The following is an 11,882-nucleotide window of genomic DNA, read 5'->3' as shown; positions in this document are numbered from 1 at the left end:
GGTTTGTAACATGTCAGAAAATGGGCAATAAAGTTGATCCTTGTGGAGTAAGAGCAGATGTTTGCAAATATTTATTATTTTGATGAAACACAAAACTAATCAGTTTGCTTTCATGGATGACCACAAATCTGAGAATGTTTACTGTTTAAAGGCTAAAATTCCAAGAATTGCAAAAATGTTAAGTTAAACAAGTGATGTAAACTGTTGCAGCTCCAGAATAATTTTTTATGGCAGGGGTTTTACGATGGCTGGCATGGCCACTTAAAAGCTTCTCATTTTAACTGCATGGAAAAGCACATGCTCACTTTGTAATGCTCATTACCACCACCTGCAGGCCTGGAGAGGAAAAACATCATCCTCAAGTTATAACTGAGGTAAATGTTTTTTTAAACCGTTAACTGATCAACAGCCTAATATGGTTTGTGCATTTTCCAGAATACTTGCTTGTTTTTGTGCTCTATTTTGTTGACATACCAGATTTATGTTTTTATCCGTGTGCCGGATTAAATTAAAACTACTTAAATGAATTCCAGAAATGTTATGACGCGAGGTGCCTTGGGCCCAAGAACCAAAACAATTTTGCAACTCTGTTGCGGGTCTGGGTTAAGGTGCGTGTCAGGGAATTTGTTTTCACTTTTCGTTGACCTCTATGAGTGAGTCTTTATGGTGGAATTAGTGTAGTCATTTTCATTTTAACAGTTAAACCTCTGGCTCACTACAAATTCCCTTCACAGCCTTTGTGTCCACTCGGCAGTAAGTTTCCACCTCCAATGCGTATGTGTGTGTGTGTGTGTGTGTGTGAGTGTGAGTGTGGAATATTGAGCTGGGATTTGGCTACCGAACAATTGAGAATCACACTCCAAGCTCTTCAAATCAGATTTATAATGAGCACAGAGACAGGAGCAAAGGGAAGGTCTGATTTCTGACCTGATTATCTTACAGCCTCAGCTGCTCTGACATGTAACTGCTATGTATACTGTGTCTGCATGAGTATAATAGAAATGGTTTGTAATTACATTTTGCTCTAATGCATTCATTTCAGTGACAACTCTAACCACAACTTTTGGCCCCGCCTTTTAAAGCCACATCCACTCAAAGTCGCAGATATTGTAATACCACCACCTCACACCCGCATTTAGTTGTTTTTTTTTAAATAATGGAATTACAGTCGAACAGTCGAACCTCGTTTCAATGTACCCCGTTGTGAAAAGGTCTTTGTTACAGCGAACCTTGGGAAACTAACTGCCACCGCGACCTTTCTCATCAACAAAATGTACAGCGCGGGATTAGCCTTCGTTGCTGAGCAATGCTACTGATCGACTCATACATTGTCGGACCTCTGGAGGCACGACGCGGTCCTGAGCACATGGTCTCAATACATGTGTGGTAAATGGAAGCAAATCTCACAGTCTGTGAAGGTTGAAATTGTCCCTCACTTCCAAAAGGGAGTCTCCCAGCCAAAGCTCAGCCGAGACTATGAATTGTCCAAGTCAACGATTTGGACAATAGTCTCTAATGAGTTGGAGGCCAACAGATTGAAAGATGATACCACACAGTTTTTTTTTTTGCTCTCAAGTCAAAGCAAAACATTTGGCCAAACGACAGCACCACTGTGTGTCACGATACGCCAATATACCTCGTGTACTCTTGTTTAATGGTTAAAAAAAAGAAAACACAATTTGACTTCTGCGTGAATGGCAATCCACGGGGTCTGTCTTCATTCCATCCAGTGAGTAAACAATATAATGCACTTCTTCATTTGCAATGCAATTTTTATGTGGTGATAGCACAGCAGGCCCTCCGTGTTTGCACAGATCAAGGCTTAGCCAAGATTCCCAGGAGGTGCGGCATTCTGAGATGGCCTGTGGACGGAATCTGGTATGCTGGGAGCCAGCTTGACTTGAACTTGTTAACAATAGTGTGTCTATGCAGGCGGCCCACCGGAAGTAGGGGGAAGATTGAAGACAGACCCCCGGATTGAGTCCCCCAAAAAGTTGTAGTCCTTTTTTTTTTTTTTTAACAGGAAGGTTATCCATTGCCATTATGAAAGCTTTCTTAGACGGGCGATGTTTGAAGTAAAACGATTCAGCCTATGGGGAGGAAACCCGCACGCAGTACCCGGAGAAACCCCACGCTGGCACTGGGTAGAACATGCAAATTCCACACAGGAAGACCAGAGCCTGAAATCAAACCGTGGACCTCTGCACTGTCAGGTAGACGTGCGAAGCATTCGCCCACCGTGCCGTTCAATAAGACTAAAATAAAACAAAAATAACCTCAACACACAACTCAACCTTTGACAACCAGATAAAGATGTGAGCCACGACAGTACTAAGAAATCAAACGAAAATCAAGTAAAACTAATTACCCTTTGAAGAATCCTGAATGACACGTCACCGAGTTACATAACTCCAAATTAAACTTAAAGTTAGACACCCCACCCTGAACGTCAAACTATTTCATGCACATTACAGTTTGTTTGGTTTTTTTTTTTTTTCCCCAGGCATTATTTTTTGTACATGACCGGTTGCCTATCGTATCCACACAGTTACATCTGCTCTCATTTTTGGTGTAAAACCTGTTAAGTGAATTTACGTAAGCATCCACTTTGTAAACAATGAGAACACCTGATGCGAGTTGAAGCTATACATTAGAGAATGCTCTGCAAACCTGGCACAGTGTGGGGAGGCCTTGCTTATTCACCGCAGTCTGTCCTTAACATGTCACAGTTGTGTGTGTGTATGAACTTGAATGGCCTGCACACAATTCTGATCATCCGAACGCAAAGATCACGGGTGCCCAATACGTCGATCGTGATCGACTGGTAGCTCGCGGATTGGTCCCAAGTTCGCGAGCATTGTAGAGGTGAAAAAAATATAGTATATAACAACAAACATTTCTGTGTCTGTGTGCATGTTATTAACGTGATATCTTATCGGTCTCACGTTCACAAAAAGTATTTTAAAAAAATAAAACAAAATCAAAAAGCAGGTCACTTTTAACCTACGGTGGCGCGTGACCTGCATTACCGGAAATTGTTAGCAGTCAGCAATCTGGAATGGCAGCTTGCGATCAGAGCTGTTGCGCTACATCTTTTATTGTTATTATTTTTCTCATTCAGATTTTGCTTCATGTACAGACCACCGAGGGAACTGGCAAAGAATGGTCATCTGGCGTGCTGGGAAAAGCATTTTAAAACGGTGCACGTGAGCTCCGAAAAAAAAAAAATGGTTCCCATGCCTCCGCGTCAAGTCTCCCACTAAGGTAGGCAGTGATTTCCTTTTCATAAACTCTTGCGTCTTATTTATTTTTCTGTTTTGTTTATCTTAAGAGCCGTCATGGCTATTGCTCATCGGGGCATGCGTGTGGAAGTGTGGGCGTGTGCGGTCACGGGTCGATCGCGGGAGGTTGTTTGATCGAAAAGTAGATCTTCAGTCAAAAAAAGATACTGAAATCCGAGCCCCCCCTCGTCCATTGTTTTTGTGAGACCTCACAAATGTGCTTCAGGAAGAATGGTTACAAAAAATTCTCCGAATGCAATTTGAAACGTTGTGGAAAGCTTTAATGGGAAATGCTGACATCGAGTTATCGTAAGGTGTTGCCGAGATGTTGCTCTCAGGGACAGTCTGAAATTGTAGATTTTCTCAGACTTCGCGATTGTTCCAACATCAGGTGGGGTCTTCGGTGATAGTTTGAAATAATAGGATTAATGTTTTCAAATGCCTTAAATTGATCTCTCCAATAGCAATGATTGCCTTTTGGAAAAGTCCATCAATTTGCTCACACAACTGCTAAACAGATACATTTCTAACTTGTAACATGTACATGAGTCTAAAATATCAACTTCAATATTGGCTAATATTCATGGTGACGTTGCTAACTGATTGTTTGTTTATCCTTATGTTTAAACTACAAATTTCCTGCGTAGTTGGCCCGTGGACCATCAGTTGTAGACTTTGTTTGTGTTTGCCATTCTTCATTCTTCACTCACTCCATTCTCGACACCCAAGGCTAACAAGCCAACACACAACATGCAAACTGTGGGCAAATAAACACGCCCAAAATAGTTGGAGTGACGCTCCTTTTTTCTGCAAGGCTTTTTCATCTTATCTGAGACACCCATCCTCCTTCCGAACCACCGCCAAGCGTTCTTCCACCCCTAATGGTTGCCCGGAGCACTGTGATTTATCGAGGTTACTTTGTTGGCCTTTTGCCCGGGCTCTTAATTTCATCTGTAAAGCCCAATTAAGCAGGAAAGGGCTGATGAAGGGAGGGGGGGGGGGGGATAGAACCATGCTGGGAGACCTTTTGACATGTTCGCGCAACACCACATACCACAGATTGTTTTTGGTTTTTGTGTTCAACTATGTCGCCATTCATGACTGTAGCAGCTAATGTTAGCCTTTGAGTTTGTCAATGGAGGCTGTACAGTATGTACCTATAGTATATGGATACACAGTGGTGTTAATTAAGACCTTGGAGGACTTTCTGGCCACTGTTAGGAAAAAGCAACAAATGAGTCACAGCGTCTATTAGGTCAGCGGCCACCTTGGATGCTATACGGAAAATGTACTTCTTTGCCCGATTCCAATGGAAGCCGGATCTGCGTCATGTAAACCGTTGTAATATTCGGATCACGTTGCTGCCAGACAGGCACAGTATTAGAACCCGTAAAAATACGCTTTCCCTTTTCTCTGAAACATCGATCAAGGATTAATCCTTCATTTTGGAATGTTCAACAACCCTTCATTTTGACCCTTCAAATTCTGCAGTTTATTATTTGATTTAGACCATTTTTATGAGGAGTTTCTTGGTGCGGGTCATACTCTCTGTGTGTCGAAATGAACAGTGTGTAAAGGTTAAACAAACAAGTCCCAGCATGCACCTGTGCTCCAGTGTCCTAAAATGTGATTACGTTTATGGCTTTGTTTTATTGTCAATACAAGTTACGCTTATCACCTTAATTGTCACAGTTTACGGTCCGATAAAGAATTACAGTAGCAAAGCATAACACCTTACAACGTCTAGACCAGGGGTGTCAAACTCATTTCACATTGTGGGCCGCATATGGCCTCGGTAGATGTCAAGTGGGCCGGACTATTAAAAATGACACCATACTCTGCTGTAAATAACCAAAATAATATGTATTTCCTTTGTTTTGGTCTAAAGAAGCACATGAATACTAGGAAAATGTTGAAATTTAATGAATATATTTTTTACAAAACATTTCATGAAGGACTTTAGATTTCCTTAGACAAATGTGCAATTTACTTTTATCATTCACATATATGCATTGCAGCTGATCCCACTGACTGTACAAAGGGACCAAACCTTTACAAGTAATTGGTATTGAAATATATAGTAATGCACTTTTAAGATTAAACGAGATATATAAAGAAAGGAATTTTTAAACCATTTACACGAGCATATAAATTCTAAATGTAATCCCTGTCTACACCTTACAAACTAAGGAGAGTGCTATAATGTGTGTAAAGAATAAAGTATTCACATATCCTTGATAGCGTCTGCTGTGTTGTGTCTGTCTCAGTGACAGACTGAGGCTAGTGTTGTCTTCTTCTCTGATCAAAACAGTGTGTCCCCCCTAGCGGATATTCCATGAATTGCACCTCATTAAAAATATTCATTCCGTGTCTTTTATGCATTTTTTCACTTTTAAATTATCCTGCGGGCCTGATCAAACCTCCTTGCGGGCCGGTTCCGGCCCGCGGGCCGTATGTTTGACACCACTGGTCTAGACAATCGTTTTTACAACAACGATAAGAAAGTACGAGCCAAAACCGAAGGTCATAGAATTTTTTGGGATAGGCACCACCTGAAATTTTCAGTCTGTTGGCTGTTAAAACGGTACCTAGGATTGTACAAAACGTTTTCAAATAATATTTTTGTTGAATTTTTACGACACAACACTTATTTTGGTACAGCAAATGTTTTAAATACGAAAACTAACACTAAAACTGAACTAAAACTACGTAGCTTTGAAATAAAACTAAAATGACTAAAAATTCATAAAACAAACAATAATCATCCTGATTGTTACTGACCTGCATCATACCTAGAGTGTAACTGTGATCCAGATGTCTATTTGTGCCGCTATTTACGCTTTCGTCAAGTTTTATGATGTTTCTAAGACAGACAAAAAAATATATAATTTCATAGGAGAAAATAGAGTTGTGCGTTTGGTTAAACACAGAAGCCCAGGCACCGTTCTAGGTGAATGAAGCCCTACATTCAACAAGCCGCACTACCAAAAGACAACCCTAAAATAGACGGCGGCGTCTATAAATACTCACCGGTTGTGCTCCCGTTCAGGACTCTTATTTTGGAAACAGGGGCCAGCGTTTTATTTTGGGACGCTTTGAGGATAATCACAAGGGGGTGGTATGGAACGCTGAGGCCCCCCTCAAAGAACAAATGGATGCCTTCCCCTCACTAATCAGGGTGATGATAGATACTCACAGGTTGCCGCGGAGACCAGAGGATACTTGGAAACAACATAATGTCGGCGGACAGTCGCATCCTACTGGGAAAGAGTCAGAGGACTGACGAAACTAGAAACTAACAGGAAAGAGTCAGAAGGCTGACCGAATTAGAAAGTGACTAGAAAAGAGTTCAAAATGGCAATTTTTTTGCGATTATGATTTACTCTTATAAAACTACAGCTTGTAGTATTTCAACTTTTGGTGTTTTCGGTGAAGTCCCAGTACTAAAATTATACATCGCTATAAATATCCTCCACTTCATCCCACAAGCATTTTGTGACGTTAGACGTTAACACCTTGACTTGGACCCTAACATGATGTCTATCAATTGTTTTATTTTATGGGGGTGTAGATTATGTAAGCATGAGTGCATACAGTACGTGGCAGTAGAATGATTAGAAATATGATGCCGTGTCCATAAAATGAGGTTTGCTAATTCATCTTTTTTTTTTCCCTCCCACGGCAACGCCCAGTGAAAGAGCACTTAATGGTGTGTGTAAAATGGAGGCTTTCAAGCGAATGTCCTTTTTGCCCGTTTTAGACAATTAGATTAATGAAGAGTGAGACGCCATATTGATACACTAATGGCTCTCCAAGGTATGCTAATACTGGTTTGGTATTACTTTATTGCATGTTCGACCAGCTTTTGAAGCAGACAGAGCGAATGTCATACTCTTTATTTGTTAGGGTGCGCAATAAGTAGATTTGCAAATATTACATATTATAATGTTTGGACTTTTTTTCTTCCATTTTAACAACATAAAAATACACAAAGCAACAACAACAAAAAAGTAACTGAAAAAGTGCGGAAAATGAAATACTGTAGTGACATAATTTACCAACTTACTTAGCTAACTAGGTAGCTAGCTAAGTAAGTTGGTACCTAGCTAGCTAGCTAGATACCCACCAAGCTATTTACCAGCAACCCAACATTCTAACATAGCTTCCGACATAGTAGTTAGTGCGGTCATATCGGAATTGGAGCATTTTATCGTAACCGGCGCGAGTCATAATTGCCGTGAATCCTCGTGTGTCACGATTACAGTGAATCGCATCATATATTGATGGTGTCATATCGCAGTTGGAGTGACTCGTATCACACCAGCAGTGGCTTTAATTACATATCGACAGTATTGTGTTATTGGCAGTGTCTCAGTATTCATATCACATTTAATCCAGTGCTGAAGATGCCTTGTGGAAAGCTACTTTGTCTACACGGAATGTCCCATTTGTTACAGAGTTCAGCTATTGGCTCCAGGTCCTAAACATTCAGTTCACATGTAGTCCTTTCCAATAACATCCTCTCCTGGTGTTTATATTGGAGAGAAACACGTGGCTACAATTGCTAACAGGTGACCGAGTGCATGCTACAGAGGCTAACAAAGCATGACATCAGTAGAGTGAATCATATTGTAATTGGAATGAATCGTTTTCATCTTGCGCCATAAAGAGAGTCAATTACATCGTTAAATTTTATCATATTGGCTGGGAATTGGAGTGAAGCATATTGTATTGGATCCTAAACCTAATTCATCCTATTGGATCATAAAGGGAGCCAACTGAATCGTATAGTAATCGGAGTGAGTTGAGTCATAATTGGGGATGAGCAAATTATAATTACGATATAATTAGATTACATTATATTGTATCCTACATGGCGTGAACCGTTTTGGGATTGGAGGGAATCATATCGTATCACATCGGAAATGGAGTGAATCGTACCGAGATGTCACTGTTCTGTCACAGCTAATCGTAAAGGGAGTGAATCGTATTGTAATCGGAATGAATTGTATCACATTGGACCATAAACGGAGTGAATGGTAGCATAATTGTTGCGTGTTGTATCGTATTTGTAGTTATGCACATATCGTATCTCAGAGTAAATTTGATCGTAACTGCAATGAATCGTTTCGTTCTTGGATTAAATCACATCATGATTACTTTGGCTCATCATAAAGGGAGTGAATCGGATCAGAATCGGAGTGAATTCCACCATATCCTATTGTAAAGCAATCGTAGCATAATCAGAGCCAATTGTATCATAATTGGAGTCGTGCCTATCCTTTCGCAGCTCAGAGTCGTATCGTCAATGCAGCGCAACGTAGCATCGCTGGAGTAAATCATATCTTTGAAATGTCATCTGAAGTGCTTGCAAGGTCCTATTGTCGTGCATCTTTTGTCTCACGTGTCCTCTTTCCCCATAAACAGTCTTTGCTGGTGTTTATATTGAAGTGGAACACATGGCTACGATTGCTAACACGTGAGCGAGTGCACGCCAGAGGCGCTAACAAAGCATGGCATCAGTATTTGAATTGCATGTAATAAATGGAATCCCCCCTTCCCTCCCCCCGCTGCCTTTTTAAGGCACCACCTCGACAACCCCACAGTAGTTCCCGCGTTCTTTTCCCCGAGTCCACCTTAAAATGTCCAACGAGGTCCAATGACTGTTGGATCGAGGCTCTCAGCAGCTCATTTACATTTCCGCCGGACGCCAAACATCTGGAGGTTTATAAACAGGCGCTGTGGGAGGAAGAGCGCCACAAGTCCTCAACCGTCGACATGAATCCGGTTCTGGTGGCGCTGGTCTGGTCCCTGGCGGTCTCAGTCCGGGCTCAATTTCAGCCTCAGTCGCATGAGCACCATGACATGGGCTGGGTCAACGGTTACCGGCAGGGTTTCAGCTTCCAGTGCCCCCACGGCGAAGCCCTGGTGGCTATCAGGAGCTACTTCAGCGCCGCAGACGGTTCCGACCGCCTTTGGTCCTTCGAGTGTCAGCCCACGCCCGAGGGGCTTGGACACCCCACCGACTGTTGGTGGGATGACATCAACCGTGCCGGCCTGGAGTGGTAGGTGACCTTCTTTGTGGTAAACCGGGGTTAATTTTTCAGAAAATACTGCATGTCCACAGATCTTTAGCCTCATCGTATAAGTACCAAAGTTACTCTAAACTTACTTTTGCAGATTGCAAAAAAGTAATTCTCACAAAATTGTGGTTTTGTTCTTCCATCTCTCATTCATTCATTTTTTTCTGTCTTCGATATTAAGACAAATCAATATTTCATATTTCAGTTTTTATTTGATGTGACTTTTTACTCATGAAAAAAAATGTTTCTCTCAATCTCATGACTTACTAAATTTCTGTCTTTAATATTGCTACTTTGTCCTCGTAAAATGAAAATGACTTTGTGTCACATATCATAACATTATGTCGGGAGAGGATTTTGCTCTTGTTGAAATCACTTTGTTCTTCTACATTTTGACTTTTTTTTTCCCTCTTAAAATTGGAACTTGACTCTCGTTAAGTTAAACACGTGTCTTCTATTTGTGGGAAAGTATGAAGCACATTTTGACAGCCCTTTGAAGGGTGCATTTTCTTTTAATTTTTATTAGCCACATGCCAAATGCAAATGAGCCAAAAGCTCATTTTGACAAAGTGAGGAGCACAGAGTACAGACAATTGTTTTCAAATGTAAGGGAGTAAAATTAAAAAGTAACCCGAAAAATTAAGACTCACGTTAATTACAGAGCAGAACTTGTCATGTGAAATGGCAGCGGCTGCGCAACAACCGTGAATGAACCTCCAGCAAAAGGCGAGCCACAATAGAAGCGTCGTAAAGTTGAACTTCGGATTTACTGCCTCCCAGTTGACTTGATTCCAAGGCAAACACTCCATTAAGCACCGCATTTACCCACCACGAACATACTCCAGGTCTATTTGAATGACCGCCACGGGAGGTGGTGGGGGAAACGGGGGTGGGGGGTGTCAATATCCCCCATATGTTGCACTGATATGGAAAAGCATACATGCAACAATTACATTACAGAGAATTACATGTTGTATATTTTAACCAACCACATTGTGTAGCTACAGTCCGCTAGCTTAATGCTAATACGTAATGTGAAATACCATAGTCAGGCTAATAAAGTTTCCATCAATGTTGCAGTGCTATATAACACATTGAGTGATCCATATTTGAACACAAACGGTGGAGCAACATCGTTCAGAGGCACATAATCACTATCCTCGATGGGTAAACGAATAATATTACTGCGGCTTACTAAGAAGTTGTGACCATCGTTCTTTTTTTTTTGTGTGCATGTGTGCATTATACTGCACCCTAGTGGCCAAGCCAAGCACTCCAGAAGGAGCTACGCGACAAATGCATGAAATCATGATGCACAATCGGTCAAATGGTTATGCTCTGTTTGATTATTATATCCCCCCCCCCCCCAAAAAAAATACCCCTTTGTCTTTGCAGGACCTCTAAGTGCACCCGTAATGGCCTGGTGGCAGGGGTGCAGAGCAAGTATTTTGAGAGCGTCTTGGACCGAGAATGGCAGTTCTACTGCTGCTACTACGAGAAGCGATGTCCATACTTCTGCATGTGTGTATGCAGATATTTGGGGAAATATTTGTGTTCGTTTTTTGTGGGAAAACTCCACAGCGTTTAGAATTTTCCTGTCCCCGCTAAAATTGAATTGTGATTCATTTTCATGGGGAGGAAATTGCGGTTAAATCTGAAGAAAAAAAAGGTACATATTTACAGGCTCCAGGATTGAATTTTGTTTCTTTTCGCTGCAGGAAAACCACTGACATTCCTGAATACCACCAAGAGGAAGGCGAGCTAGTGGTTCCAAGCTACGGCTACTTCATCCGAGGAGCTCAGACCACCTTTAACGGAGTGCTAAGGTCTGTGTTCCAACAGGCCCTCTGAACTTTTTGGTTTCATCTTCTGCCGGACTTGACAGTGTTGTCTTGATATTTGCCCTCAGGGATCGCCAGTGGAAGTACATCTTGTGCAGGATGACTGACTTCGACTGTGAATTTGAAAATTTATAGACGCGTCCGAGAAAAATGGCAAATTTGCCGGTACCCTTTGATATTGACAACCATGTGGTTCGGATGGTTACTTCTTCTGGGCCGAGTACAGGTCCGTATAATTTTACTCGCATGCAACACAGAAAATGCACATAAAAAAAAAAAAAAACATTTAAACAACAAGCGGCATGAAGCTGCGGTCAGTTACAGGAAGTCCCTTTCATGTCGGTTTGGAAACTATACACGCGTATTGTTTGAAAACCACAAGATTAAAACCATAACTTTCTTCATTCCGTCGTGTAGGCTTTTTTAAATCCGGTCTGATGTGAATTTCTACTCTCCCACCGCGTGGCAGAAATAGTCCAACCAAGTTAAAGCTCGAGGGGGTTTCACGCTCCATTTAGTGCACTTTCCTCCTTGGTTCAGTTCGCTCGGTCTGCTGCAAAATCCAGACATCAAATTAGTCGATCGGATTCCTCAAGAACTTTGGCGGTTGGTTGAGAAAATGATCCCACCTCGAGCTGATCCAACTGAAAGACGTATCAGTGCCTCTGGAATGTTCT

General features: G+C 41.6%; 2 protein-coding genes across 2 annotated transcripts in view; both read left to right on the top strand.

Annotated features, from left to right (window-relative positions):
* Positions 1-4,173, top strand: part of nme7 (NME/NM23 family member 7) — a 33,475-nt gene extending 29,302 nt beyond the window's left edge. Inside the window, exon 13 of the mRNA XM_086114838.1 lies at positions 3,122-4,173. Within this exon, the coding sequence (XP_085970964.1) occupies positions 3,122-3,210 (89 nt within the window). The 3' untranslated portion in view covers positions 3,211-4,173. The remainder of the gene's footprint in view (positions 1-3,121) is intronic.
* A 3,341-nt stretch (positions 4,174-7,514) lies between these two features.
* dpt (dermatopontin) lies at positions 7,515-11,609 on the top strand. Its single transcript, XM_086115813.1, has 4 exons — positions 7,515-9,346; positions 10,760-10,885; positions 11,083-11,190; positions 11,274-11,609. Exons 1-4 carry the CDS (start codon positions 8,826-8,828, stop codon positions 11,338-11,340), a joined length of 822 nt encoding a protein of 273 aa, XP_085971939.1. The 5' UTR covers positions 7,515-8,825; the 3' UTR covers positions 11,341-11,609.
* The last annotated feature ends 273 nt before the right edge of the window (positions 11,610-11,882 follow it).

Source organism: Hippocampus guttulatus, chromosome 7 (genome assembly GCF_054856545.1).
Source record: "Hippocampus guttulatus isolate MCC_2025c chromosome 7, RoL_Hgut_1.0, whole genome shotgun sequence".
Lineage (NCBI taxonomy): Eukaryota > Metazoa > Chordata > Actinopteri > Syngnathiformes > Syngnathidae > Hippocampus > Hippocampus guttulatus.
Note: the sequence above shows the minus strand (reverse complement) of the source record. Positions and strands in the feature narration are given on the sequence as shown.

What these genes read in the sequence shown, in the direction of transcription:
- dpt (XM_086115813.1), top strand. Translation starts at nt 8,826, where the DNA reads ATGGAATCCCCCCTTCCCTCCCCCCGCTGCCTTTTTAAGGCACCACCT. An exon ending in AACCGTGCCGGCCTGGAGTG is followed by an intron (nt 9,347 to 10,759) that starts GTAGGTGACCTT and finishes TTGTCTTTGCAG; the next exon opens with GACCTCTAAGTGCACCCGTA. An exon ending in CGATGTCCATACTTCTGCAT is followed by an intron (nt 10,886 to 11,082) that starts GTGTGTATGCAG and finishes TTTTCGCTGCAG; the next exon opens with GAAAACCACTGACATTCCTG.